General features: G+C 43.6%; 1 protein-coding gene across 4 annotated transcripts in view; it reads left to right on the top strand.

The window, feature by feature from the left end:
* tfap2b (transcription factor AP-2 beta) overlaps positions 1–23680 on the top strand; it is a 57696-nt gene extending 34016 nt beyond the window's left edge. For 2 of the 4 annotated variants that reach the window (XM_078212602.1, XM_078212604.1), the window contains exons 5-7: positions 9707–9825; positions 13133–13274; positions 17750–20388. In XM_078212602.1, the coding sequence (XP_078068728.1) occupies positions 9707–9825; positions 13133–13274; positions 17750–18047 (559 nt within the window). In that variant the 3' untranslated portion in view covers positions 18048–20388. Of the gene's footprint in view, positions 1–9706; positions 9826–13132; positions 13275–17749; positions 20389–23216 lie in introns of those variants that run through there. The other 2 variants (XR_013497758.1, XR_013497759.1) reach the window with 2 other exon arrangements.
* The last annotated feature ends 1620 nt before the right edge of the window (positions 23681–25300 follow it).

Genomic DNA, 25300 nt, shown 5'->3' with positions numbered 1-25300 from the left:
GCTGGAGTACCCTGAGCTGTAATACCCAGAGCTGCATTATCCTGAGCTGCAGTAACCTGAGCTGCAGCACTTTGAGCTGTAATATCCTGAGCTGCAGCACCCTGAGCTTTAATACCCTGAGCTGCAGCACTCTGAGCTGTAATACCCTGAGCTGCATGTACGCTGAGCTGTAATACCCTGAGCTGCAGCACCCTGAGCTGTAATACCCTGAGCTGCAGCACTCTGAGCTGTAATACCCTGAGCTGCAGTACCCTGAGGTGTAATACACTGAGATGTAATACCATGAGCTGTAATGCCCTGAGTTGCAATATCTTGAGCTGCAGTAGCCTGAGCTGCAACACTCTGAGCTGTAATACCCTGAGCTGCAGCACTCTGAGCTGTAATACCCTGAGCTGCATTACCCTGAGCTGCAGTCCCATGAGTTGTGATACCCTGAGTTGCAGCACTCTGAGCTGTAATATACTGAGCGGCAATGCCCTGAGCTGGAATACACTGAGCTGCAGCATCCTGAGCTGTAATACCGAAAGCGGCAGTACCCATGGAACCATAGAACCATAGAAAATTACAGCTCAGAAACAGGCCTTTTGGCCCTTCTTGTCTGTGCCGAACCATTTTTTGCCTAGTCCCACTGACCTGCACTTGGACCATATCCCTCCACACCCCTCTCATCCATGAACCCGTCCAAGTTTTTCTTAAATGTTAAAGGTGACCCCGCATTTACCACTTTATCCGGCAGCTCATTCCACACTCCCACCACTCTCTGCGTGAAGAAGCCCCCCCTAATATTCCCTTTAAACTTTTCTCCTTTCACCCTTAACCCATGCCCTCTGGTTTTTTTCTCCCCTAGCCTCAGCGGAAAAAGCCTGCTTGCATTCACTCTATCTATACCCATCAAAATCTTATACACCTCTATCAAATCTCCCCTCAATCTTCTACGCTCCAGGGAATAAAGTCCCAACCTACTCAATCTCTCTCTGTAATCCCCTGAGCTGCAATATCCTGAGCTGCAATATCCTGAGCTGTAATACCCTGAGCTGCAGCACTCTGAGCTGTAATATTCTGAGCTGCAGCACCCTATGCTGTAATACCCTGAGTTACAGTACCCTGAGCTGTAATACCCTGAGCTGTAATACCCTGACCTGCAGTATCCTGAGCTGTAATATCCTGAGTTGCAGCACTCTGAGCTGCAGAACCCTGAGCTGTAATACCCTGAGCTGCATTACCCTGAGCTGTAATACCCTGAGCTGCATTACCCTGAGCTGTAATACCCTGAGCTGTAATACCCTGAGCTGCATTACCCTGAGCTGTAATACCCTGAGCTGCATTACCCTGAGCTGTAATACCCTGAGCTGTAATACCCTGAGCTGCATTACCCTGAGCTGTAATACCCTGAGCTGCATTACCCTGAGCTGTAATATCCTGAGCTGTAATACCCTGAGCTGCAATACCCTGAGCTGTAATACCCTGAGTGCAGTACTCTGAGCTGTAATACCCTGAGCTGTAATACCCTGAGTGCAGTACTCTGAGCTGTAATACCCTGAGCTGTAATATCCTGAGTGCAGTACCCTGAGCTGTAATACCCTGAGCTGCATTACCCTGAGCTGTAATATCCTGAGCTGTAATACCCTGAGCTGTAATACCCTGAGCTGTAATACCCTGAGCTGCATTACCCTGTGCTGTAATATCCTGAGCTGTAATACCCTGAGCTGTAATACCCTGAGCTGTAATACCCTGAGCTGTAATACCCTGAGCTGTAATACCCTGAGCTGCAATACCCTGAGCTGCAATACCCTGAGCTGTAATACCCTGAGCTGCAATACCCTGAGCTGTAATATCCTGAGCTGTAATATCCTGAGCTGTAATATCCTGAGCTGTAATACCCTGAGCTGTAATACCCTGAGCTGTAATACCCTGAGCTGTAATATCCTGAGCTGTAATATCCTGAGCTGCATTACCCTGAGCTGTAATACCCTGAGCTGTAATATCCTGAGCTGTAATATCCTGAGCTGCATTACCCTGAGCTGTAATACCCTGAGCTGTAATATCCTGAGCTGCAATACCCTGAGCTGTAATACCCTGAGCTGTAATACCCTGCGCTGCATTACACTGAGTGCAGTATCCTGAGCTGCAGAACCCTGAGCTGTAATACCCTGAGCTGTAATATCCTGAGCTGTAATATCCTGAGCTGTAATATCCTGAGCTGTAATATCCTGAGCTGTAATATCCTGAGCTGTAATATCCTGAGCTGTAATACCCTGAGCTGTAATACCCTGAGCTGTAATACCCTGAGCTGTAATATCCTGAGCTGTAATATCCTGAGCTGCATTACCCTGAGCTGTAATACCCTGAGCTGTAATATCCTGAGCTGCAATACCCTGAGCTGTAATACCCTGAGCTGTAATACCCTGCGCTGCATTACACTGAGTGCAGTATCCTGAGCTGCAGAACCCTGAGCTGTAATACACTGAGCTGTAATGCCCGGAGCTGTAATACCCTGAGCTGTAATGGCCTGAGCTGCAATACCCTGAGCTGCAATACACTGAGTGCAGTATCCTGAGCTGCAGCACTCTGAACTGTAATATCCTGAGCTGTAATACCCTGAGTGCAGTACACTGAGCTGTAATACCCAGAGCTGCGAAATCCTGAGCTGCAGTGCCCTGAGCTGTAATACCCTGGGCTGTAATACCCTGAGCTGTAATAACCTGAGCTGCACTACCCTTAGCTGCAGCACCCTGAGCTGTAATATGCTCAGCTGCAATCCTCTGAGCTGTAATACCCTGAGCTGCAGCACCCTGAGCTGTAATATGCTCAGCTGCAATCCTCTGAGCTGTAATACCCTGAGCTGCAGCACCCTGAGCTGTAATACCCTGAGCTACAATACCCTGAGCAGCGATACCCTGGGCTGCAGCACCCTGAGCTGTAATACCCTGAGCTGTAATACCCTGAACTGCAACACTCTGAGCTGTAACAGCCTGAGCTGCAATATGCTGAGCTGCAGTAGCCTGAGCTGCAGCACTCTGAGCTGTAATACCCTGAGCTGTAGCACCCTGAGCTGTAATACCCTGAGCTGCAGTACCCTGAGCTGTAATACCCTGAACTGCAACACTCTGAGCTGTAACAGCCTGAGCTGCAATATGCTGAGCTGCAGTAGCCTGAGCTGCAGCACTCTGAGCTGTAATACCCTGAGCTGTAGCACCCTGAGCTGTAATACCCTGAACTGCAACACTCTGAGCTGTAACAGCCTGAGCTGCAATATGCTGAGCTGCAGTAGCCTGAGCTGCAGCACTCTGAGCTGTAATACCCTGAGCTGTAGCACCCTGAGCTGTAATACCCTGAGCTGCAGTACCCTGAGCTGTAATACCCTGAACTGCATCACTCTGAGCTGTAACAGCCTGAGCTGCAATATGCTGAGCTGCAGTAGCCTGAGCTGCAGCACTCTGAGCTGTAATACCCTGAGCTGTAGCACCCTGAGCTGTAATACCGTGAGCTGCAGCACTCTGAGCTGCAGCACTCTGAGCTGTAATACCCTGAGCTGCAATATCCTGAGCTGCAACACCCTGAGCTGCAACACGCTGAGCTGCAGTGCTCTGAGCTGCAGTAGCCTGAGCTGTAATACCTTGAGCTGTAATACCCTGAGCTGCAGTATCCTGAGCTGTAATACCCTGAGTTGTAATACCCTGAGCTGCAAAACCCTGAGCTGCATTACCCTGAGCTGTAATACCCTGAGCTGCATTACCCTGAGCTGTAATACCCTGAGTTGTAATACCCTGAGCTGCAGCACCCTGAGCTGTAATACCCTGAGCTGCAGTACCCTGAGTTGTAATACCCTGAACTGCAACACTCTGAGCTGTAACAGCCTGAACTGCAATATCCTGAGCTGCAGTAGCCTGAGCTGCAGCACTCTGAGCTGTAATACCCTGAGCTGTAATACCCTGTGCTGTAATACCCTGAGCTGCAATACCCTGAACTGCAACACTCTGAGCTGTAACAGCCTGAACTGCAATATCCTGAGCTGCAGTAGCCTGAGCTGCAGCACCCTGAGCTGTAATACCCTGAGCTGTAATACCCTGAGCTGCAATACCCTGAGCTGCAATACCCTGAGCTGCAATACCCTGAACTGCAACACTCTGAGCTGTAACAGCCTGAACTGCAATATCCTGAGCTGCAGTACCCTGAGCTGCATTACCCTGAGCTGTAATACCCTGTGCTGTAATACCCTGAGCTGCAGTACCCTGAGCTGTAATACCCTGAGCTGCAATACCCTGAGCTGTAATACCCTGAGCTGTAATACCCTGAGCTGCAGTACCCTGAGCTGTAATACCCTGAGCTGCAATACCCTGAGCTGTAATACCCTGAGCTGTAATACCCTGAGCTGTAATACCCTGAGCTGCAGCACCCTGAGCTGCAGTACCCTGAGCTGTAATACCCTGAGCTGTAATACCCTGAGCTGTAATACCCTGAGCTGCAATACCCTGAGCTGCAGTACCCTGAGCTGTAATACCCTGAGCTGTAATACCCTGAGCTGCAATATCCTGAGTTGTAATACCCTGAGCTGCAGTATCCTGAGCTGTAATAGCCTGAACTGCAATATCCTGAGCTGCAGTAGCCTGAGCTGCAGCACTCTGAGCTGTAATACCCTGTGCTGTAGCACCCTGAGCTGTAATACCCTAAGCTGCAGTACCCTGAACTGCAACACTCTGAGCTGTAACAGCCTGAACTGCAATATCCTGAGCTGCAGTAGCCTGAGCTGCAGCACTCTGAGCTGTAATACCCTGTGCTGTAGCACCCTGAGCTGTAATACCCTAAGCTGCAGTACCCTGAGCTGCAGCACTCTGAGCTGTAATACCCTGTGCTGTAGCACCCTGAGCTGTAATACCCTAAGCTGCAGTACCCTGAGCTGTTATACCCTGAGCTACAATACCCTGAACTGCAACACTCTGAGCTGTAACAGCCTGAACTGCAATACCCTGAGCTGCAATACCCTGTGCTGTAATACCCTGAGCTGTAATACCCTGAGCTGTAATACCCTGAGCTGTAATACCCTGAATGCAGTACCCTGTGCTGTAATACCCAGAGCTGTGATATCCTGAGCTGTAATACCCTGAGCTGTAATACCCTTAGCTGCAGCACCCTGAGCTGTAACACCCTGAGTTGCAATATGCTGAGCTGCAGTAGCCTGAGCTGCAGCACTCTGAGCTGTAATACCCTGAGCTGCAACACCCTGAGCTGCAACACGCTGAGCTGCAGTGCTCTGAGCTGCAGTAGCCTGAGCTGTAATACCTTGAGCTGTAATACCCTGAGCTGCAGTATCCTGAGCTGTAATACCCTGAGCTGCAACACGCTGAGCTGCAGTGCTCTGAGCTGCAGTAGCCTGAGCTGTAATACCTTGAGCTGTAATACCCTGAGCTGCAGTATCCTGAGCTGTAATACCCTGAGCTGCAACACGCTGAGCTGCAGTGCTCTGAGCTGCAGTAGCCTGAGCTGTAATACCTTGAGCTGTAATACCCTGAGCTGTAATACCCTGAGTTGTAATACCCTGAGTTGTAATACCCTGAGCTGCAGCACCCCGAGCTGTAATACCCAGAGCTGCAGTAGCCTGAGCTGTAATACCCTGAGCTGTAATACCCTGAGTTGTAATACCCTGAGCTGCAGCACCCCGAGCTGTAATACCCAGAGCTGCAGTAACCTGAGCTGTAATACCCTGAGCTGTAATACCCTGAGCTGTAATACCCTGAGCTGCAGCACCCCGAGCTGTAATACCCAGAGCTGCAGTACCCTGAGCTGCAATACCCTGAGCTGTAATACCCTGAGTTGTAATACCCTGAGCTGCAGCACCCCGAGCTGTAATACCCAGAGCTGCAGTAACCTGAGCTGTAATACCCTGAGCTGTAATACCCTGAGCTGCAGTACCCTGAGCTGTAATACCCTGAGCTACAATACCCTGAACTGCAACACTCTGAGCTGTAACAGCCTGAACTGCAATATCCTGAGCTGCAATACCCTGAGCTGCATTACCCTGAGCTGTAATACCCTGAGCTGTAATACCCTGAGCTGCATTACCCTGAGCTGTAATACCCTGAGCTGTAATACCCTGAGCTGCATTACCCTGAGCTGTAATACCCTGAGCTGTAATACCCTGAGCTGTAATACCCTGAGCTGTAATACCCTGAGCTGTAATACCCTGAGCTGTAATACCCTGAGCTGCATTACCCTGAGCTGCAATACCCTGAGCTGTAATACCCTGAGCTGTAATACCCTGAGCTGTAATACCCTGAGCTGCAATACCCTGAGCTGTAATACCCTGAGCTGTAATACCCTGAGCTGTAATACCCTGAGCTGTAATACCCTGAGCTGTAATACCCTGAGCTGCAATACCCTGAGCTGTAATACCCTGAGCTGTAATACCCTGAGCTGTAATACCCTGAGCTGTAATACCCTGAGCTGTAATACCCTGAGCTGTAATACCCTGAGCTGTAATACCCTGAGCTGTAATACCCTGAGCTGTAATACCCTGAGCTGCATTACCCTGAGCTGTAATACCCTGAGCTGTAATACCCTGAGCTGTAATACCCTGAGCTGCATTACCCTGAGCTGTAATACCCTGAGCTGCATTACCCTGAGCTGTAATACCCTGAGCTGTAATACCCTGAGCTGTAATACCCTGAGCTGTAATACCCTGAGCTGTAATACCCTGAGCTGTAATACCATGAGCTGTAATACTCTGAGCTGTAATACCCTGAGCTGTAATGCCCTGAGCTGCAGTACCCTGAACTGCAACACTCTGAGCTGTAACAGCCTGAACTGCAATATCCTGAGCTGCAGTAGCCTGAGCTGCAGCACTCTGAGCTGTAATACCCTGTGCTGTAGCACCCTGAGCTGTAATACCCTAAGCTGCAGTACCCTGAGCTGCAACACTCTGAGCTGTAACAGCCTGAACTGCAATACCCTGAGTTGTAATACCCTGAGCTGCAGTATCCTGAGCTGTAATAGCCTGAACTGCAATATCCTGAGCTGCAGTAGCCTGAGCTGCAGCACTCTGAGCTGTAATACCCTGTGCTGCAGCACTCTGAGCTGTAATACCCTGTGCTGTAGCACCCTGAGCTGTAATACCCTAAGCTGCAGTACGCTGAACTGCAACACTCTGAGCTGTAACAGCCTGAACTGCAATACCCTGAGTTGTAATACCCTGAGCTGCAGTATCCTGAGCTGTAATAGCCTGAACTGCAATATCCTGAGCTGCAGTACCCTGAGCTGCAGCACTCTGAGCTGTAATACCCTGAGCTGTAATACCCTAAGCTGTAATACCCTGAACTGCAACACTCTGAGCTGTAACAGCCTGAACTGCAATATCCTGAGCTGCAGTAGCCTGAGCTGCAGCACTCTGAGCTGTAATACCCTGAGCTGTAATACCCTGAGCTGTAATACCCTGAGCTGTAATACCCTGAGCTGTAATACCCTGAACTGCAACACTCTGCGCTGTATCAGCCTGAACTGCAATATCCTGAGCTGCAGTAGCCTGAGCTGCAGCACTCTGAGCTGTAATACCCTGAGCTGTAATACCCTGAGCTGTAATACCCTGAGCTGTAATACCTTGAGCTGTAATACCCTGAGCTGTAATACCCTGAATGCAATACCCTGGGCTGTAATACCCTGAGCTGTAATACCCTGAATGCAGTACCCTGAGCTGTAATACCCTGAGCTGTAATACCCTGAGCTGCAATACCCTGAATGCAGTACCCTGAGCTGTAATACCCTGAGCTGTAATACCCTGAATGCAGTACCCTGAGCTGTAATACCCTGGGCTGCAATACCCTGAATGCAGTACCCTGGGCTGCAATACCCTGAGCTGTAATACCCTGAATGCAGTACCCTGAGCTGTAATACCCTGGGCTGCAATACCCTGAATGCAGTACCCTGGGCTGTAATACCCTGAGCTGTAATACCCTGGGCTGCAATACCCTGAATGCAGTACCCTGAGCTGTAATACCCTGAGCTGTAATACCCTGAATGCAGTACCCTGAGCTGTAATACCCTGGGCTGCAATACCCTGAGCTGTAATACCCTGAATGCAGTACCCTGAGCTGTAATACCCTGAGCTGTAATACCCTGAGCTGTAATACCCTGAGCTGTAATACCCCGAATGCAGTACCCTGAGCTGTAATACCCTGAGCTGTAATACCCTGAGCTGTAATACCCCGAATGCAGTACCCTGAGCTGTAATACCCTGAGCTGTAATACCCTGAGCTGTAATACCCTGAGCTGTAATACCCTGAGCTGTAATACCCTGAGCTGTAATACCCTGAGCTGTAATACCCTGAATGCAGTACCCTGAGCTGTAATACCCTGAGCTGTAATACCCCGAATGCAGTACCCTGAGCTGTAATACCCTGGGCTGCAATACCCTGAGCTGTAATACCCTGAATGCAGTACCCTGAGCTGTAATACCCTGAGCTGTAATACCCTGAGCTGTAATACCCTGAGCTGTAATACCCCGAATGCAGTACCCTGAGCTGTAATACCCTGAGCTGTAATACCCTGAGCTGTAATACCCTGAGCTGTAATACCCTGAGCTGTAATACCCTGAATGCAGTACCCTGAGCTGTAATACCCTGAGCTGTAATACCCTGAGCTGCAATACCCTGGGCTGCAGCATCCTGAGCTGTAATACCCTGAGCCTCAGTACCCTGAGCCTCAGTACCGTGAGCTGTAATACCCTGAGCTGTATTACCCGAGCTGCAGTACCCTGACCTGTAATACCCTGAGCTGTAATATCCTGAGCTGCAGCACTCTGAGCTGCAGCACTCTGAGCTGTAATAGCCTGAGTTGCAGTACCGTGAGCTGCAATACCCTGAGCTGTAATACCCAGAGCTGCAGCACCCAGAGCTGTAATACCCAGAGCTGCAGCACCCAGAGCTGTAATACCCAGAGCTGCAGCACCCAGAGCTGTAATACCCAGAGCTGCAGCACCCAGAGCTGTAATACCCTGAACTGAAGTACCCAGAGCTGCATTACCTTGAGGCTGCGGTTTCCTGAGGCTGCGGTTCTTTGAGGCGGCAGTACTCGAAGGCTGCAGTTATTTTGCAGTTACCAGAGTTAGGCTCGTGGAGTAGGTAGCTGATTCACCAAGGTTATGCTGCCAACAGTGCCTCACCTCCAATGTACTAAGAAAAACTCAGATTTTGACTTGAGGAAACAAGAGAAAATCACCTTCTAAAATAAAAAAAGATAAGTTTATAAAGTGCCAAGATCGTCTAATTGACCAATTCCGTATTTTGAAAGACGGCCTTGCTTTGACCTGACGTTAGAGTGCACCTCATGTGAACTCAAAATGGTGGGAGAAGGAGTCCCGTGGCATGATGTCACAATTTCCTGCCTTTCGTGTACTGGGTTTACCTTGGGAGTTGACTTCCAATTATGCTGCCATGTTTGGGTTCATACACATCCAAAACAGCTCACTGTTAAGATGAAAATAGCTGTATAACTGCATCTTTAAGAAATAATGACTTGGCCCATGGGTATCATTATAAATTTCCGCTGAAACCTCGTGTGCAAAGTCACCTTTTAATGGAGTCTTCCTTTTCCGGGATGTATGAAATCTTATGGGCGCGCGTAGTCTTTGAACGGTTCTACACAGAAACACACATAGTATAAAGACGGCTTCTTATTGTATTGCAGAGTTTGAAAATGTATTCTTTATTGTTTTCAGAGCCAAATCGAAAAACGGTGGAAGGTCGTTGAGAGAAAAGCTAGAGAAGATCGGATTAAATTTACCCGCAGGCAGACGTAAAGCTGCAAATGTCACTTTACTAACCTCGCTCGTAGAAGGTAAAGACACGGTAACACTTTCATTAAGGAACTCTCTTGGCTGGACCTGATGGGCAGATGGCCCCAAAATTAATGCCGTCCACAATAACTTACCTGAATCACCCAAGAAAGCTGATTATTTATGTGCCCGTATTCAATATAGATCATGATGACAGGAATATAATTTCGCTGCGTTATTTTATATATATGGCTTGCACATTGACCAATGCTCATTGCACTAAAGATAGTTGTGGGAATTAGTGACCAAAATATCATAGTTATTCTACTTTCACGATTAAATAAAACATGTTAAGCAAACAATTTATTTGAACTTCCAAGAGAAATTATATAATTAATTAATTGATTTTGCAGACGTATGGTGTGCAAAAATAATAATAAATGTTAGAAATGCATTTACCTTGTGGCCATAAGGGGTTTTAGTTAACCTTCATGAATAATTTGTAGTTGTCGTCAAATGTTCGTATGTTGAAATGTTTAGCGTTTTCAAAAAACTGGTTACGCATACGCACACACAAACACACACACACACTTCTATCCTCTTTATATTTCTATTTATCTTCCTGTGCACAGCTATGAAGTACATTTGAGTACCCGTTTCTTCTCACTCATAATTTCCCAGCATCGCTTCCCCAGCCCAGTATTAATGCCAGCTAAAACATGTTTAGAAAAAAATGACTATCATTCGTGTGTGCACGATTATGTAAAGAGATCATATCATTTCTCAATAAAGAATACAAACGCGTCTGATTTTACGAAAACTGAGCCGGGTTATCAATTAAATAATTAATGGAATTAATGTTATATATTTTTAAACAACCAAAGAGTCGTTAATCTTGTGTATTCTGGTAGTAGTACTGAAATATTCTATAATATTGTTGAATGGTTCATAATAGGAAAATTGACATTGTAGATATGTAGAATGCCTAACTGTTACCCCTTTTCTGTTTACCACGGCTTCTGACACACTCGTTTATATCTGTATATATATATATACACACAATTATCGTTCCTGTATGGGTCAACATAATAAATATTTAACATTAGTGAGCTGATTAAACTATGTTTTTTTCCAATTCTGTTCTCCAGAAGATGCAACAGAAATTGAAAATTGTAATTTATGAATATGTGTTTTATGGCAACACCGTCATTAGGGCTAAATCATTTTTTTTAAAAAAAGACAATGCTTTGTTTGATCATTAGCTGTACGGTATCTGTTTGAATCATCTAGTGCTGATGATAATTTCATATGCAGGGTCTAAGCTATCCCCTGCAAAGTACTTTGTTTGAAAAGATTCACTGCTGGAGGGTTGAGGCATTATCTACTGGAATTCCCCCAGAGCTTGGCTTTGTAGTGTTACCCAGCCTTCCCTGCACTCTGAAACATCAGCATCAGGCGGCGAAGGTTGGTGACATGGAACTCCCTGCAGAGTGTTCTTAATAAACACACATGCATACTTAAAATAGCTATGTAGGGAATAGGTATTTTCTATCTGGTCTGTGCTGTTTAAACTGCGTTTTAAAAACATCTCAGAGATAGAGGAGGGCGGGAACAAGAGAGTATTTATCAGTTTACGGCAATTTAAATCATTCTGATGAGGATTTGGTTTAGCTGTTCTTAATTGATCCAGAAAGTTTGCAAACGGTAGTATTTAAGAATTGCCTTGCTCCAAAGTAAACTGTCTTGTTTATTGTATTGTCGTTTATTGTCCCCAATGGAAATAAATCGCACCGTGTTATTTAGCCATAATTGGCAATACAGTGTTTCTAATTTTCATTTGGAAATGTACCTAAGTTCTCAATATTTTATGTGGAGAATGCTGGATAGCAGCTCCTTGCATGACTAAGACAGACGGATATCCATATACAGAATATATATTCCATGACAGATAGACAAACAGATAGATGGATTGTAATTATTCTTCTTGCGTCTGCATGAGTGCCATCAGACATTACTGATCACATTCTGAAAGCTCACACTTCACTGTTGCAGTTTGTTATTTTGGCAAGTAACACTCAGTTGCTGCTTGTTAGAAACTCCTGGGGGTCCTTCGTTTAATTACAATATTTATCTTTTCAAAGATAAATGTTCCACAGTCAGCCCCTTCATAACAGTCAACTGCTTTGGAATGAATGTAGTTCAACGGGCATTTGTTTTAGATTGCCTACAGCAAATACTTAAACATCTACCTGAGGTAAATAACGAACATCTTAGCCACTACGATATCAATAAAGCAAGCCATCACATAACCCGACAAACTCAGCAACATGTATGCGCCGTCTAATTACTGAACACATAACATGTAGGCCAAGAGGTAACAACATAGCTACCATTTTGCAAAAAAAGCGAATTAATCCAAATGTTTCCTTTCAGTTCTTAGAAGCTTTATTTTGACAATGTATACTCACAGTAGTGGTTAAGCCACTTTGTATCGATAACCAGATGTGTGAGTTTTGCTTTCAATGTTTATGAACTATGTATAAGTTAAAAACCTATCTAAATCTGGATGTGAGATGCGAGCTCCAAATAATACCAATTCCAATCTACTCCCATTCCAATTTCCCAGGTATTCCCCTCACCCCTCCCCTACGCTCTATTCTTAATATAGAATTATTTCCCCACACTCTATTCTTAACATAGAATTATATCTATCTATCTATCTATCTATCTATCTATCTATCTATCTATCTATCTATCTATCTATCATCTGTATAAAAAAGTAAATCATGCAAAAAGGGAACATTATAAACTGAAGATTTTAAATTGGAATGGCGTGTATTGTGTAAAATATTAGCCGCAGATAACTTGTTTTTGACCTCTCCTTCCAGTTTCGCCGACAGGAGACAGGGATTGCTAAATTAGCATATGCATATTTGTTAATCAGATCATCTCAATGTTAAATTTATTAGATGTAAGAATATAACATATTGGGAGCCCATTTACTTCTCAGCTTGGAGATTCTCCTGAATTCTCAGAGGAGGTTCTGCAGAGAATATTCGGAGCTGGTGCAAGGATAGTACATTACGAGACATAACCTACCCGAGAGGGACACTTAATACTACTGATACTGGCACCGCACGGTGCGGCGTGGACACAAAACTCTCGAAATGTAAATTGTAACAGATTAGGTCAATGCACGGTTAATATTGTTCATGATTTAGTTCTTTGCTCCATTCACTTTCCAGCCCTTTGATAAATATGTATGCAGATATTGGTATACATAGGATATAGGTGAAAACTTGCATACGCAAGTCCATATGTTTCTTTATATGAACAATGAATGAAAATTATTTTGGTTCTGTCTTACAGGTGAAGCCGTGCATTTAGCCCGGGATTTTGGGTATATCTGTGAAACAGAATTCCCTGCCAAAGCTGCGGCCGACTACCTGAACAGACAGCACACAGATCCCAGCGAGTTGCACTCCCGAAAGAACATGATTCTGGCCACAAAGTGAGTCATTCACTTATTATTTTGAGGGACCGCAGAAACAATCGGTTGTGATTAATATTGTAGGTGCTCGGCAATGAAACATGAACAGAATGCGATATTTGAAATTAGGTGGATGACTTGTGTTGCATCTGCTTCAAGCAGCATGTGCCTGACTGAAAGCTCCACTGTGATTTTAGGCTTTTTCCAACAAATGCATCAACACACAGTTGGAGTAGACAGAAACAAAATGGTGAATTGCATAAACTGGTCGCTGATTTTATGCCTTTTAAAAACTGGGTCTTTAAATAGGAGTTCCCAAAACTTTAAAACATTGTTTCCTTCAGTGGGAAAAGTGGGTGCTAAACACTTAGATACATTTAAATGATCAAGCCACGGTTTGTTTTACGCAGTACGCTGGGAGTTAAAAAAATAGTTTTCAGAACAGTATAAATAATTACTCCAAATCTTAATGAGTTCTTGCAGTTTTAATCAGATCCGACAAAGACAAAATAATGTCTTTAAAAATATCTTTGTGGTTGTTTATAACATTATGGCGGAAAACCCCCTAAAATTCCCACCAATGATTTTGGAAAGAAAAGACTGAAAAATCATTTGCTCAAATTTGTCCAGATGTTAGCTAGACGTGATTTGAATTTAATTGTTTCTTTCCGCCGGGTCAGAAGATATTACAATCTCAGAAGTTTAATTGCTTGCAGGCGATTCTTTTTCTTTGAAGACTAGAAGCGCTTGGCTTCCCTGCCATTAATCCTTCACAGTGAACGTTTCCTACTTTACATAGTAAAAAAAAATTACAAGGACGATGAATGCAGGCGTTTAGAATGTTCCCACAGCAATTTCCTATGCGTCTCTCTTATATGCGTGTTACCTTACCACACACGCGGAAAACAGCATAGGGAGGGGGAAAGGACAACAGAGACGGAGAACGCCAAAAAGAAACAAATATTATATTGTTTAAAAATATAATTCATTGAACATTTGTTGTCATCAGGATTTCCGACTGCAAAGTGGCCGGGATTGCCCGCCGTCTAATATCTCTGTGGATTTTCTGCAAATAAACTTCGGCCAGACTAAACCGCATCTCCCTACTGCCCATCCCCCTCCCTCGCCACCACTATCCCCCATCATTACGTGTTTAAGAGCTTTGTATAGGAGTGGTGCATCTTTGTTCTTGTTGTTGGGGATGTTCAAAGTATAAAGATGTATGAAGTTACATTTTGATAGCTTCATTATTTGAGGCTCATGTATAAAGCAATGATTTGTTTGGCCCCATTTACAAAAGTTTCCGGCTAACTACTCAACAATTCTCAGTATTAATGATATCGACAATAATGATAACAAGATATTTTTGGCTCCAAGTTTACCAATCTTTTCTCATCCTGTGCGTTGATATTATCAGAGTTTCTATCAAGTGCGCCATTGAAATACGCATAATTTCATGGTCATTGAAGACTACTCACCATACATGTTCTTGTATTTTTATTGGAATGTTATTTCTGTATAACATGTAGTAATTGGGTTATTCCCCAGAAATTAACTGTTGATCATTCATGAAACCAGTGACTGCATCCCAATTCTTCACAGTGGGTCGACCCGGCATCCGGGGCGTAGAATACTTTGAACATTAATATTCACAATACTCTCGTGTGGATCCGAATATTCTAAGTGGGTCCGAAATATCCTTATGAACGTCACAGTCTATATATTGTTGAATTAAAACCTATACAGTGGAAATGATTACATGGCTGCATGATAATTTAGGTTTGAAATGATGCCACTAATCCTTTTAGACTTATTTCTCATAGTTTTTGTTCTATAAGCCTCCATTAATGAAATTGCTGTCCTGTAATCACTCCCAGTTCTATATTGTCTGGCCGTTGATAAGATTAACAAAGAAAAGGTGATATTCAAAGGAATGCAATGGCGCATTCTGTCGGTGGCATTGGCATGGACCCTCATGCAGAGCCGCTAGACACAGAAGAAAATAATCTAGGTGCCAGCCTTGTCATTCCGAAAACGATATTACTCGGTAAATTGTTAAACCAGTTGGCAACAGGGTGTTAGATTATAAATAATTCACAGTGTATTAACGACCTCTCAGTGTTCTGAGATTTTAATTTTCTTCATTGTGAAACCTTTCTATTCAAATATTTTCTTCAGGGAGTGTTTCGGTGAGATCATTTGTGTGTCAAGTTGAAGAAGGCTAATGCTGGGAAATGGGAACACTTTTCCATTTCAACACTCCGTATACATATTCATTATTTCCAGGTCAGGTGTTGCAATTATACGGTAGCTTCCGGTTTGATCCGGGTGGCTGTGGTCTAAGTTCCAACCATACAGGGATTAGTTTGTACTCTCAGTTTGGAACTGCAAATGTCCCACGCAGGAGACTGAGAGTGTTCTGCGCATGCGGGGAATTTAAACCTTCAGAAACAGGAGCACCCTGTGGACATTCCCAGTTTTTCCAGATAGGTTGGGAAAATGTGCAAGAGGACCATAGGGCCTTGAACACGTCAAATCCCAGATTAAACGCGTGTTAGAAATACACTGCGTGCAATGTTAAATATAAGTGTGGTGTTACCTCTTGCAGAGATTCTTTAAATTATTTTCACCCTATTAGACCAAACTTATACTCAAACCATGAACTACCTCAGAGTCAAGCTAAGGTTCAAGTTCCTTAGAAGCAGAGTTTAAATATCAATTTGCTCATGTGGGGGGAGGGGGGGCGGGGGGTGGTGGCGGATTTCGTTGGGATGGAAAGTCGGGGAAGCACCTCCCACTGGTCCTCCCTGACTTCGGTTAGGTTCCCGTTAGTTTCACACCGTTTCCCTGGGTTTCCTGGCTCTTTCGCGGGGTGAGCGGTAGAACCACTGCCGAGATTCAACCTCTACGGTATCTCCCTAACCCCATCGCTCACTCTGGGGAATTCAATTCGGACAATCAACAGAACAAACATTCATTTAAATACAGGAGTTGGGACGTCTTGTTGAAGTTGTACAAGACATTACTAAGGCCACACTTGGAATACTGTGTACAGTTTTGGTCAGCCTATAGAAATATAATGATACCATTAAACCAGAAAGAGTGCAGAAAAGATTTACTGGGGTGCTACCGGGACTGGATGGTTTGAGTTATAAGGAGAGGCTGGATAGACAGGGACTTTTTCCCTGGCGTGTAAGGGGCTTAGGGGTGATCTTATAGAGGTCTATAAATAATGAGGGGCATAGATGAGGTAGAAGATAGTCAACATCTTTTCCCAAAGGTAGGGGAGTCTAAAACTAGAGGGCATAGATTTAAGGTGAGAGGGGAGAGATACAAAAGGGTCCAGAGGGGCATTTATTTCACTCAGAGAGTGGCGAGTGTCTGGAACGAGTTGCCAGAGGCAGCAGTAGAAGCGGGTACAATTTTGTCTTTTAAAACACATTTAGACAGTTACATGGTTAAGATGGGCACAGAGGGATATGGGCCAAATGCGGTCAACTGGGACTAGCTTAGTGGTAAAAACTGGGCGGCATTGACTAGTTGGGCCGAAGGGCCTATTTCCATGCTGTGAAACTCTATGAACTCTATTTCCCTGTCAACCTGGATTTAACCCGATTCACTGGAAGTAAAGTAACAGCATGCTGACCTAATGTGCCTCCCTAGTCACTCGATGTTCAATAATGTTCTTTAAACAAAACCTTAATTTACCAGAAACTAGACAGAACGAAGTTTATACCATACAGTGCCTTTACGAGCAGCGAGTGGAAAGCTCTGAGAACTATTTGACTTTCACTGGAATCCACAAGTGTAAATCTGCGATTTAACTCTTTAAATATTAACTCCCCTGAAAATTTCATGCCCTCTCTGATTCGATTCCAAAATGCCCTGTTTGAATTAGTTTTCCATGTGTTCGCCGGGGTGTTCATTTGTAATGATTTCTGATTTCGCGCACTTCTTAAGGCGCAAGATATTTGCTTCCAATGACCAAATTATGCTGCTATCGCTCACGTGTTATTGGTTGAAAAATGACTCCCCCCCCCCCCAGTAGACGTGTAACCCTACCTAAGCTTAACTCTTCCACCGGTATGAACCTGCGCTGCTTTCAACAGAATTATTTCACAATAAGATTAATCTATATTTAGTTTGCACCACTACGTTCATTCCTTACTAAATTAAAGAAAGATTCACATCCGTGGGTCATTACGGGGATTGAGAACATATGAGATTCCATTAAAAACATCCTGACTTCTTTGACAATTGTAGTTGTAGAGAAGACTATTGTAGACATTCGTATACTTTGGAACTCAATGCCGTACAGGCAGCTTTTCGTTAATCGCGGTGTGCGGGTTGAGGGGGGTGGTGGGGCGGGGGGAGGTGGGGGGGGGGGGGGATGGGGTTAAACCAATTTCCATAGCAACCGGATAATGTGCATTGCATACATCTGATTTGTGTTATCTGACGGCAGCATTCTTTTGTCTTGTTTTCTTAACCCCCAGGCAACTTTGCAAAGAATTTACAGATCTGCTGGCACAGGATCGATCTCCATTGGGGAACACCAGGCCCAACCCCATCCTAGACCCAGGCATCCAGAGCTGTTTGACTCACTTTAGCCTCATTACGCATGGTTTTGGCTCTCCTGCCATTTGTGCTGCTCTCACAGCTGTCCAGAACTACCTGACGGAAGCATTAAAGGGACTGGACAAGATGTTCCTAAACAACAACCCAAATAGACACACATCTGGTGGGGAGGCAGGCAGCAAAACTGGAGACAAGGAGGAAAAGAACAGGAAATGAGAAACAGTCCTCCAAACTTTTTATTTTCTGTAGCTTTATATAAAAAAAAATCTTCTATTGACTTGGAAAGGACAACAACGCACACATAACGGAGCAACACTGGGTCAACTGTTTGCAACCACAATGGACCTGGATGCAAGGCATCAAGACATTTTTTCTTGGTATTTTTCCAATTTTGCAAACATTTTGACTTCCATTTTATGTCAGAATGGCAGGTGATTCCAAGATCCCTTTGTGCGACTGCAAATTGATTGATTTTTAAAATATTATTATCAAAATCCTTTGGTCCCACGTTCATTTCAGGTCCGATTTCTGTGCACAGTTCTGCATGTTATGAGGATGGAAACATTTCAGCAAAACGAAAATGACTATCAGGTAACATAAACACTTAATAGCTTTTATTTCCCTGTTTGGATGCATTAGCTTTAATACAGAGCCTATACTCTCAATGATCTAATGGTTTGCACACAAAATTTAACATATGGTGACAGTAATGACATGTACCTGCTCATTCTAACTCCAGACATCACCCTACAGTCAGTGGCATGGCTGACCATCACCTTCCGCTCCACATGAATCTAAACGAGGGATGGAGCTCTAAGGAGATAATTATTCACCCTCGATTGCAGTTGTCAGATCAAGTTCAAGGTGAACACCAGCATTGCAAAAAAAAAACTGCGAAAGAACGAGTACAGCCAGACAGTGAGTTCACTTCAAAGAGACAGACTGAAATCCAACAGAGATTAATGAGAAGGGAATATCGCATAATAGAAATGGGCAGTGGTCCACCTCTACCCCACACCCCACCCCCACCAAATGACGCACTCTCTTTAATTCTTGGTACATTCCGACACATCATTAAATTTAACCCGTCTTCCTTTCAATAATTGTTCTGCGTTTGGCAGCATCTAGTTAAATGCTCAGTACGAGAGGTTACTCCCCTTAAAAGCCATTAGCATTTTGATCGATCTTGTTTTTGCTGCTTTTTAAAAAGACCTTTCCACTGTCCCTTCAAGGACGCTTAACTTATCGTGCAACCTCCCTCAGCTCAGAGGACGAGTAAGCAACATCTCCACCCAAAGCACTTTTGATCTCAGCTTATGTGACGTTTGCTCAATATGAATTTGGACAGAGTTGGCCAGTGAACACACTGAAGGCACTGTCCTTACAAAAGTCCTTACACCTAGTGAACTGATGGCCGGAATTGTCGATGGGAGATTTTAGCAGCAAACATATGGACCATTACAATATCAGAACAGTCTGGTATAATCATCCAGGAAGAAAATTCGCAGTTAATAAAATATTTGCTGGTCCCAAAAGAACCTCTTTTCAGAATTGCACCATAGACACTTGTCAATGTTGTCTTTTTGTTTCCAAATTATACATGTATATTTTCAAGATTACATTAATCGTTGTTAGTTAGTCAGTTGTACTCATACATAAGTAAGTTAACACCCTGCCCAATACTTTATTAAACTGACAGCAAGCACTCGGAGAAAAAGGACGAGGGCTATGTTTAAAAGAGAGTATTGGTTATTGCAGGTCAGCAGACACGGGCCGGTAGGTAAACCATGGATTTAGATTAGCATGCAGATTCTTGGAGCTGGGTTGCCTGGAAGTCCTGGGGCTCTCTGGGACTAAAGGAGTGGCGTTCTTCTAACAATAACAGCGTTCTTGTTTCTTAACTGTGTTTGTTTTCTGTATTTCCTGGAAAGGATAACAAATTCTGTCCTCACGGCCCAGGAAACGTTAATCAGTTATGAATGTATAAACATTTCGAATTGCTTCCCATCTACTGTGTTTCGGTCAATGGAACAGCGCTGTACTCAGATCTCGCCTGCGTAAGAGTTTGAAACAAGTTTAATAGCAATATTGTAAGGGGAGACGAAGTGGGGCGAGGGCGACACGCACCAAGTTCCACACCTGAACAGTTAGTAAAGCACGATAGGCAAATCATGGAGCCTGATTGTTCCTCATTAATCCCACTTTGCGGTTCGAAGAATGAGAGTGATGCAGTTATCTGCATCTGGACACGGTTTTGAGCATATCCAGTTACAGTAATTATCGATTTAGAAGCAAGGCATTATTGTAACATTCAACAATTTGGACCCTATTAATCTGTCGGACAGCCATATGGTAGTCATAACTATTAAAACACCTCTTAATATTTTCAGCATACAGTCATTGTTCCGTATTGCTCTTCTTCACATCTTGCGTCTTTCTTGCTAGAATGTACAGCCACTTTACAGTCTTGTATTCAAATGGTTGGCCATCCAACAACATTTCTCATTACTTGTGAGCATAGTTATATTACCCTACTAAATGAATCATTTTTTGATATAAAAAGAAAAAAAACCCTGTGACGTTGTACAAAACGCAAAGCTCTTTTGAGAAAATTGGGGCGGCACGGTAGCATAGTGGTTAGCACTGCTGCTTCACAGCTCCAGGGTCCCGGGTTCGATTCCCGGCTCGGGTCACTGTCTGTGTGGAGTTTGCACATTCTCCTCGTGTCTGCGTGGGTTTCCTCCGGGTGCTCCGGTTTCCTCCCACGGTCCAAAGATGTGCGGGTTAGGTTGATTGGCCAGGTTAAAAATTGCCCCTTAGAGTCCTGGGATGTGTAGGTTAGAGGGATTAGCGGGTAAATATGTGGGGGTAGGGCCTGGGTGGGATTGTGGTCGGTGCAGACTCGATGGGCCGAATGGCCTCCTTCTGCACTGTAGGGTTTCTATGATTTCTATGAAAAAGTTTTCCTTTTCACGTGTTTTCCTTGATTCCCACTTCTTTGCCCCCAGGCTATGCATTTCAGTGGAGGAGTTGCCCACAAGCCGAACCTGTGTTTCTCGGTGAGTCCACAGGTGGGTTATGGTGGAGTGTTATCTCCCAAAGCCACCCCGGCATCAAAAAATACTGGCCAAACTCATCAGATACATGGCAGGAAAGTTGGAATCCTGGGAGTATTCAGGTGTGAAAGGAATGTTTGACTGGTTTGTTACTTCGGCACTTACTCTTGATAATTTTGAATCATTTTTTATTCGACAAAATACATTGATATTCCGAGTTAAAACCGTCACTGACAGTAAGACCCCAGGTCCCCGAGAATCTGCAAGGGAATCAGATATATGGGCAATGGTCACTGCCATTGTGTGGATTGTTCTTTAGAATTCTGTGGTAAGTAGAATGCAATAAGCGAACAGGATCAATTTATGAAATATATTGTTTGCTGCCTATTTTCTTTCCACTGACTCAGGGCCGCTTCTGTCATCGACAAAAAATGAATGGCAGTGGTAAATGGCGACCAATTCCAAATTGTGAGGATAAACTGATGCATTAAAGTTTACCCCCAGGTTAAGACAAAACAACCCAACCTCCTGTGTTGAGGACTTTCATGTAACCCGATCGGAGGTCAATCCGCTTTTGATGATAACCCCGTTTTGTCCTGAAACAGATACAAAGTTGGTATTTCGACGGGTAAACCTCAGTGTTTGACCAGTATTGATGCAGTAATTCTAGGGCCACTTTATACATAAATATAATCCGCTTCCACTCTTGTCAAAACGCCACTGGATAAAGTGAATATCACCTGCAACACTGTCAGATACAATAAGAAGTTTAACAACACCAGGTTAAAGTCCAACAGGTTTATTTGGTAGCAAATGCCACTAGCTTTCGGAGCGCTGCCCCTTCGTCAGGTGGAGTGGAGAAATGCTCACAAACAGGGCATACAGAGACACAAACTCAAACACTGTCAGATAAGCAGGGGAAAGGCAGGCTTTCATTCTATTGCTTCCACCATACATATTCCCAACCCCTCTCCCCCTCCCCATCCTCGGCTGCTTTGTCCCCTCCGTCCCCCTCTAGGGTCTGAACAGGTGAGGAACTACTGCACAAGGAACAGTTTGTGCATCAGATTGGGTGACCGTGGATTCCTGGAATTCCGGGGTCACTGCAGTTCAAAAGACACACGCAGATCTGATTAACCTCATAGTTAAAGCCAACTGAGATACATGCAAGATTAGTAACAGAGGTTTTAAATGCCCGGCACATGAAATGTTCAGCTTATCTTTAGCTGTCTGATGCCGATTTTGCTCTCCTCTCTTAATATGCAGCCATACAAGTTTACGGAACAGAAGGAGGTCATTCGGTCCATCGTAACCGTGCCGTCTTTTTGGTAAAGTGATGAAAACCTAATTGCGCTGTTAACTCCCTTCCCCCATCCCCTCACTCTAACCTTAAAAGTTGACAAAATATAGTGTCCAATGTGCAACGGAAAGTAATTAGAAATTGACGATGAATATCGCAAATTGGTCAAGAATTGGATTAAAAGTCAGATCACACTGATGTTGTAACTCAGTCTAAAACGCTTTGACCTGGTCAGACACCCACAAATAAATGCAATTAACAGATCCAGCGCGTTTATAGCGGCGTTTGGCGTGTGACATTTGCTAAACCACCGATTAACAGAAACCTTTACAATTATCACTGCCCAGTGCAAACATTTTTAAAAATCGATTGAAGAGCATAATTTTTATTTAATAAATGACTTACTGACACAGGAAGGAATGTGTCACCTCCGCCCATTTCGTAACGTTCTCATCACCAATCCTCGAGAAACTCCCTGACAATATCAAACAGATCGTATCCTGATTTCAATAATCTCCCGTGCCAGCTGAAGTATGTCCAGCAACCATCTGATAATCGATATTATTGTAAATCAAGTATAAATGTTACAAAATAAGTGCACTCAGTACGCGAAGTCAGTTTGAATGAACATCTTTGTTTACCATACCTTCCAAATGAACCTTTTACCTGAGTGGCATCCTTTAACACTGAATATGGCAAGTTTCTAATTCGCAGCCATAGTGTGAAACAGTCGTAAATTCAACAAAATATCATAGCCTTCAACAATGCTGCCAGGGGTCCCCTTCTCCCACGCCATGAACGAATATGACACTTTAATCACCCTCAATTCTTTACAAGTTGCTTATACATTTAGACTGGATGCTACGTTGTCAAAATGTGCTTTGAACTCATTACTACAATGTGCCAAAAACACGTTATGAGCAGATAACATAGTTTGGACCGTTCCCATCCTTGTCACATGCTAGGGGAAAAAATGTTTTGACTCTGGTGTTTAGGCAACCTGATTATCTTTTTTTTTAAAATTTCCAGACAGTTATACAACTTGGAACATCAGTTCTGCCGAATCGCCATTGGGAATCAGCTTGGAGGGGGAGGGCGGGTTGTCATTGTCATGTTTGTATATATTTATTTAATGTTAATTTAATGGGATTGTAAATATGGTGAGCCAGTAGCGGGGTATTTATCTATGATTCCATACCTCTGTGAGTGGGTTGAAAATGCTTGACGCTAGATAGTCCACTATCTGATTTCTGTTCACTAGACACATTGTAAAGGTGATGGGTAGAACTTGTTTATTGTCCAGTTGTGGTCTCATTTTAAGAAAAAAACGTTGAGTACCTTGTGGTTTTGTTGTATTTTATTCAGTTTAAATGTGATGCTGCTTCACTTCTCAGACAGATTATGTTGCTAGGTCTGTCCACCTACTGGTTGAATGAAAACCAATCTGTCTTCAAGAAACAAACGAACACATAATAAACCTTGCTTCCGAAATGAAATGGGTTTTTTTCTCTCTCTTTCATCTTTCAGTAAAGCAATAAACTGCACCTATAATATCAGTGTGTATTTGTTCCTGAGAGATTTTAAAAATTATATTCGGTCAGAAAACCTGCTGAATTTCAGGATGTTTTAATGTCGAGATATTTATTCAAGTTATAAATTGTGCCATTTAAACCTTACGTTTCGGGACAGTGGACAAATTTTACCATCCATCGCTGGACGTTGAGGGATAGGTTTTGCCCCAGCCAAGGCGAATAGCAGAGTTGTCCATGGCGTCGATGGCAATTGGGAGATGTACCCTTGCAGGGTTCTCCACATTATGTCGTGTGAATAACGTTTGATTGTCAAATGCTTTATTTGATATTTATTTGGCAGCTTTTCTAAAGAAAAACAACGTCAGGAACTTACAAAAGTATCCATTCAGTTATTTTGTATGTCTTGATGCCATTGGTCATAGCAAACAAATACATTACATTTACATAGATTACAATAGAAGCATTAATATGCACACATGACCCATAATTCCCCCCTCACCTCACTATATACGAGGCTGCAATATGTGGCCTCGCTCGGCTGCCTTGCTGCTGGGAGCCCATATCCAGAATGCGTGGCTGCATGACTTCAATATCTGGCCTTGGCATTCACGGAGGGAAAGCACTCATAAAAGCCGAAGGCCAAATGGCCTCAAAGTCTTTTCTGGTTTTCGCCCAGCTTATTTTTCGCTATCCACATTTTGTTTCTTCAAGAAACAAGAACTGAGCACATGGCTTTCCTATTTAACTCAATTGCTAGGTCACGTTAGCCCTGACCTTTCGTTTTCTCATCTGTACCTGCTTGTGAAGCCTGTCATTCCGAACACTCTACCCGTTTCATATTTCTTGACTATAATAATCGAGGTTATAACTGAAATGACAATAGTTTCATACACGATTACTGAACTTGCTCTTACTTTATTTAAAACATAACTTAAGTATTATTTCCAGAATATTTCTGAGACTGCCTTGGATTTCTCTCAGCTGTGGAGATAAAAGCAGACTAAAATGACAATTCTGCACTTAAAGGGCAAGTATTGTGGTACTCATGTATAATACATACATACATTCTCAAAATTACCTGTTAATGGTATACATTTCTTAAAGCCAACTTGTGAATTTTGACTATGTATTATCTACATATTTATATATTATATATATTAAGAATAAAGAAGGGACCATTTTGAATAAACCCCTTTAAAAGATGCAACTCCATTTCATTCAACCTTAAAACTGTCCTTTTTCAAGTGTATGTCTTTCCATTTGCAAATTTTAAATTTGTGGTGAGAATGGATATCAATTCTGGAAGTTTAACTTTTACCATCCATTATCAGCTTATACAATAAACTTAGAATCTTATAAATAAGATGATAGTGATAGTGGAGTCAGACATTTTAGGAACATTTAAGCGGTTATTGGATAGGCACACCAGGATGATAGGGAGTGGGATAGCTTGATCTTGGTTTCAGCTAAAGCTCGGCACAACATCATGGGCCGAAGGGCCTGTTCTGTGCTGTACTGTTCTATGTTCTATGTTCTATAACTTAGATCCAGTTATCTTAGAAAACCGGTTTGAGCCTGTCC

Source organism: Mustelus asterias, chromosome 5 (genome assembly GCF_964213995.1).
Source record: "Mustelus asterias chromosome 5, sMusAst1.hap1.1, whole genome shotgun sequence".
In the NCBI taxonomy this organism is placed as follows: Eukaryota; Metazoa; Chordata; class Chondrichthyes; order Carcharhiniformes; family Triakidae; genus Mustelus; species Mustelus asterias.
The sequence above is the reverse complement of the archived record's forward strand: the minus strand, read 5'-3'. Positions and strand labels throughout refer to the sequence as shown.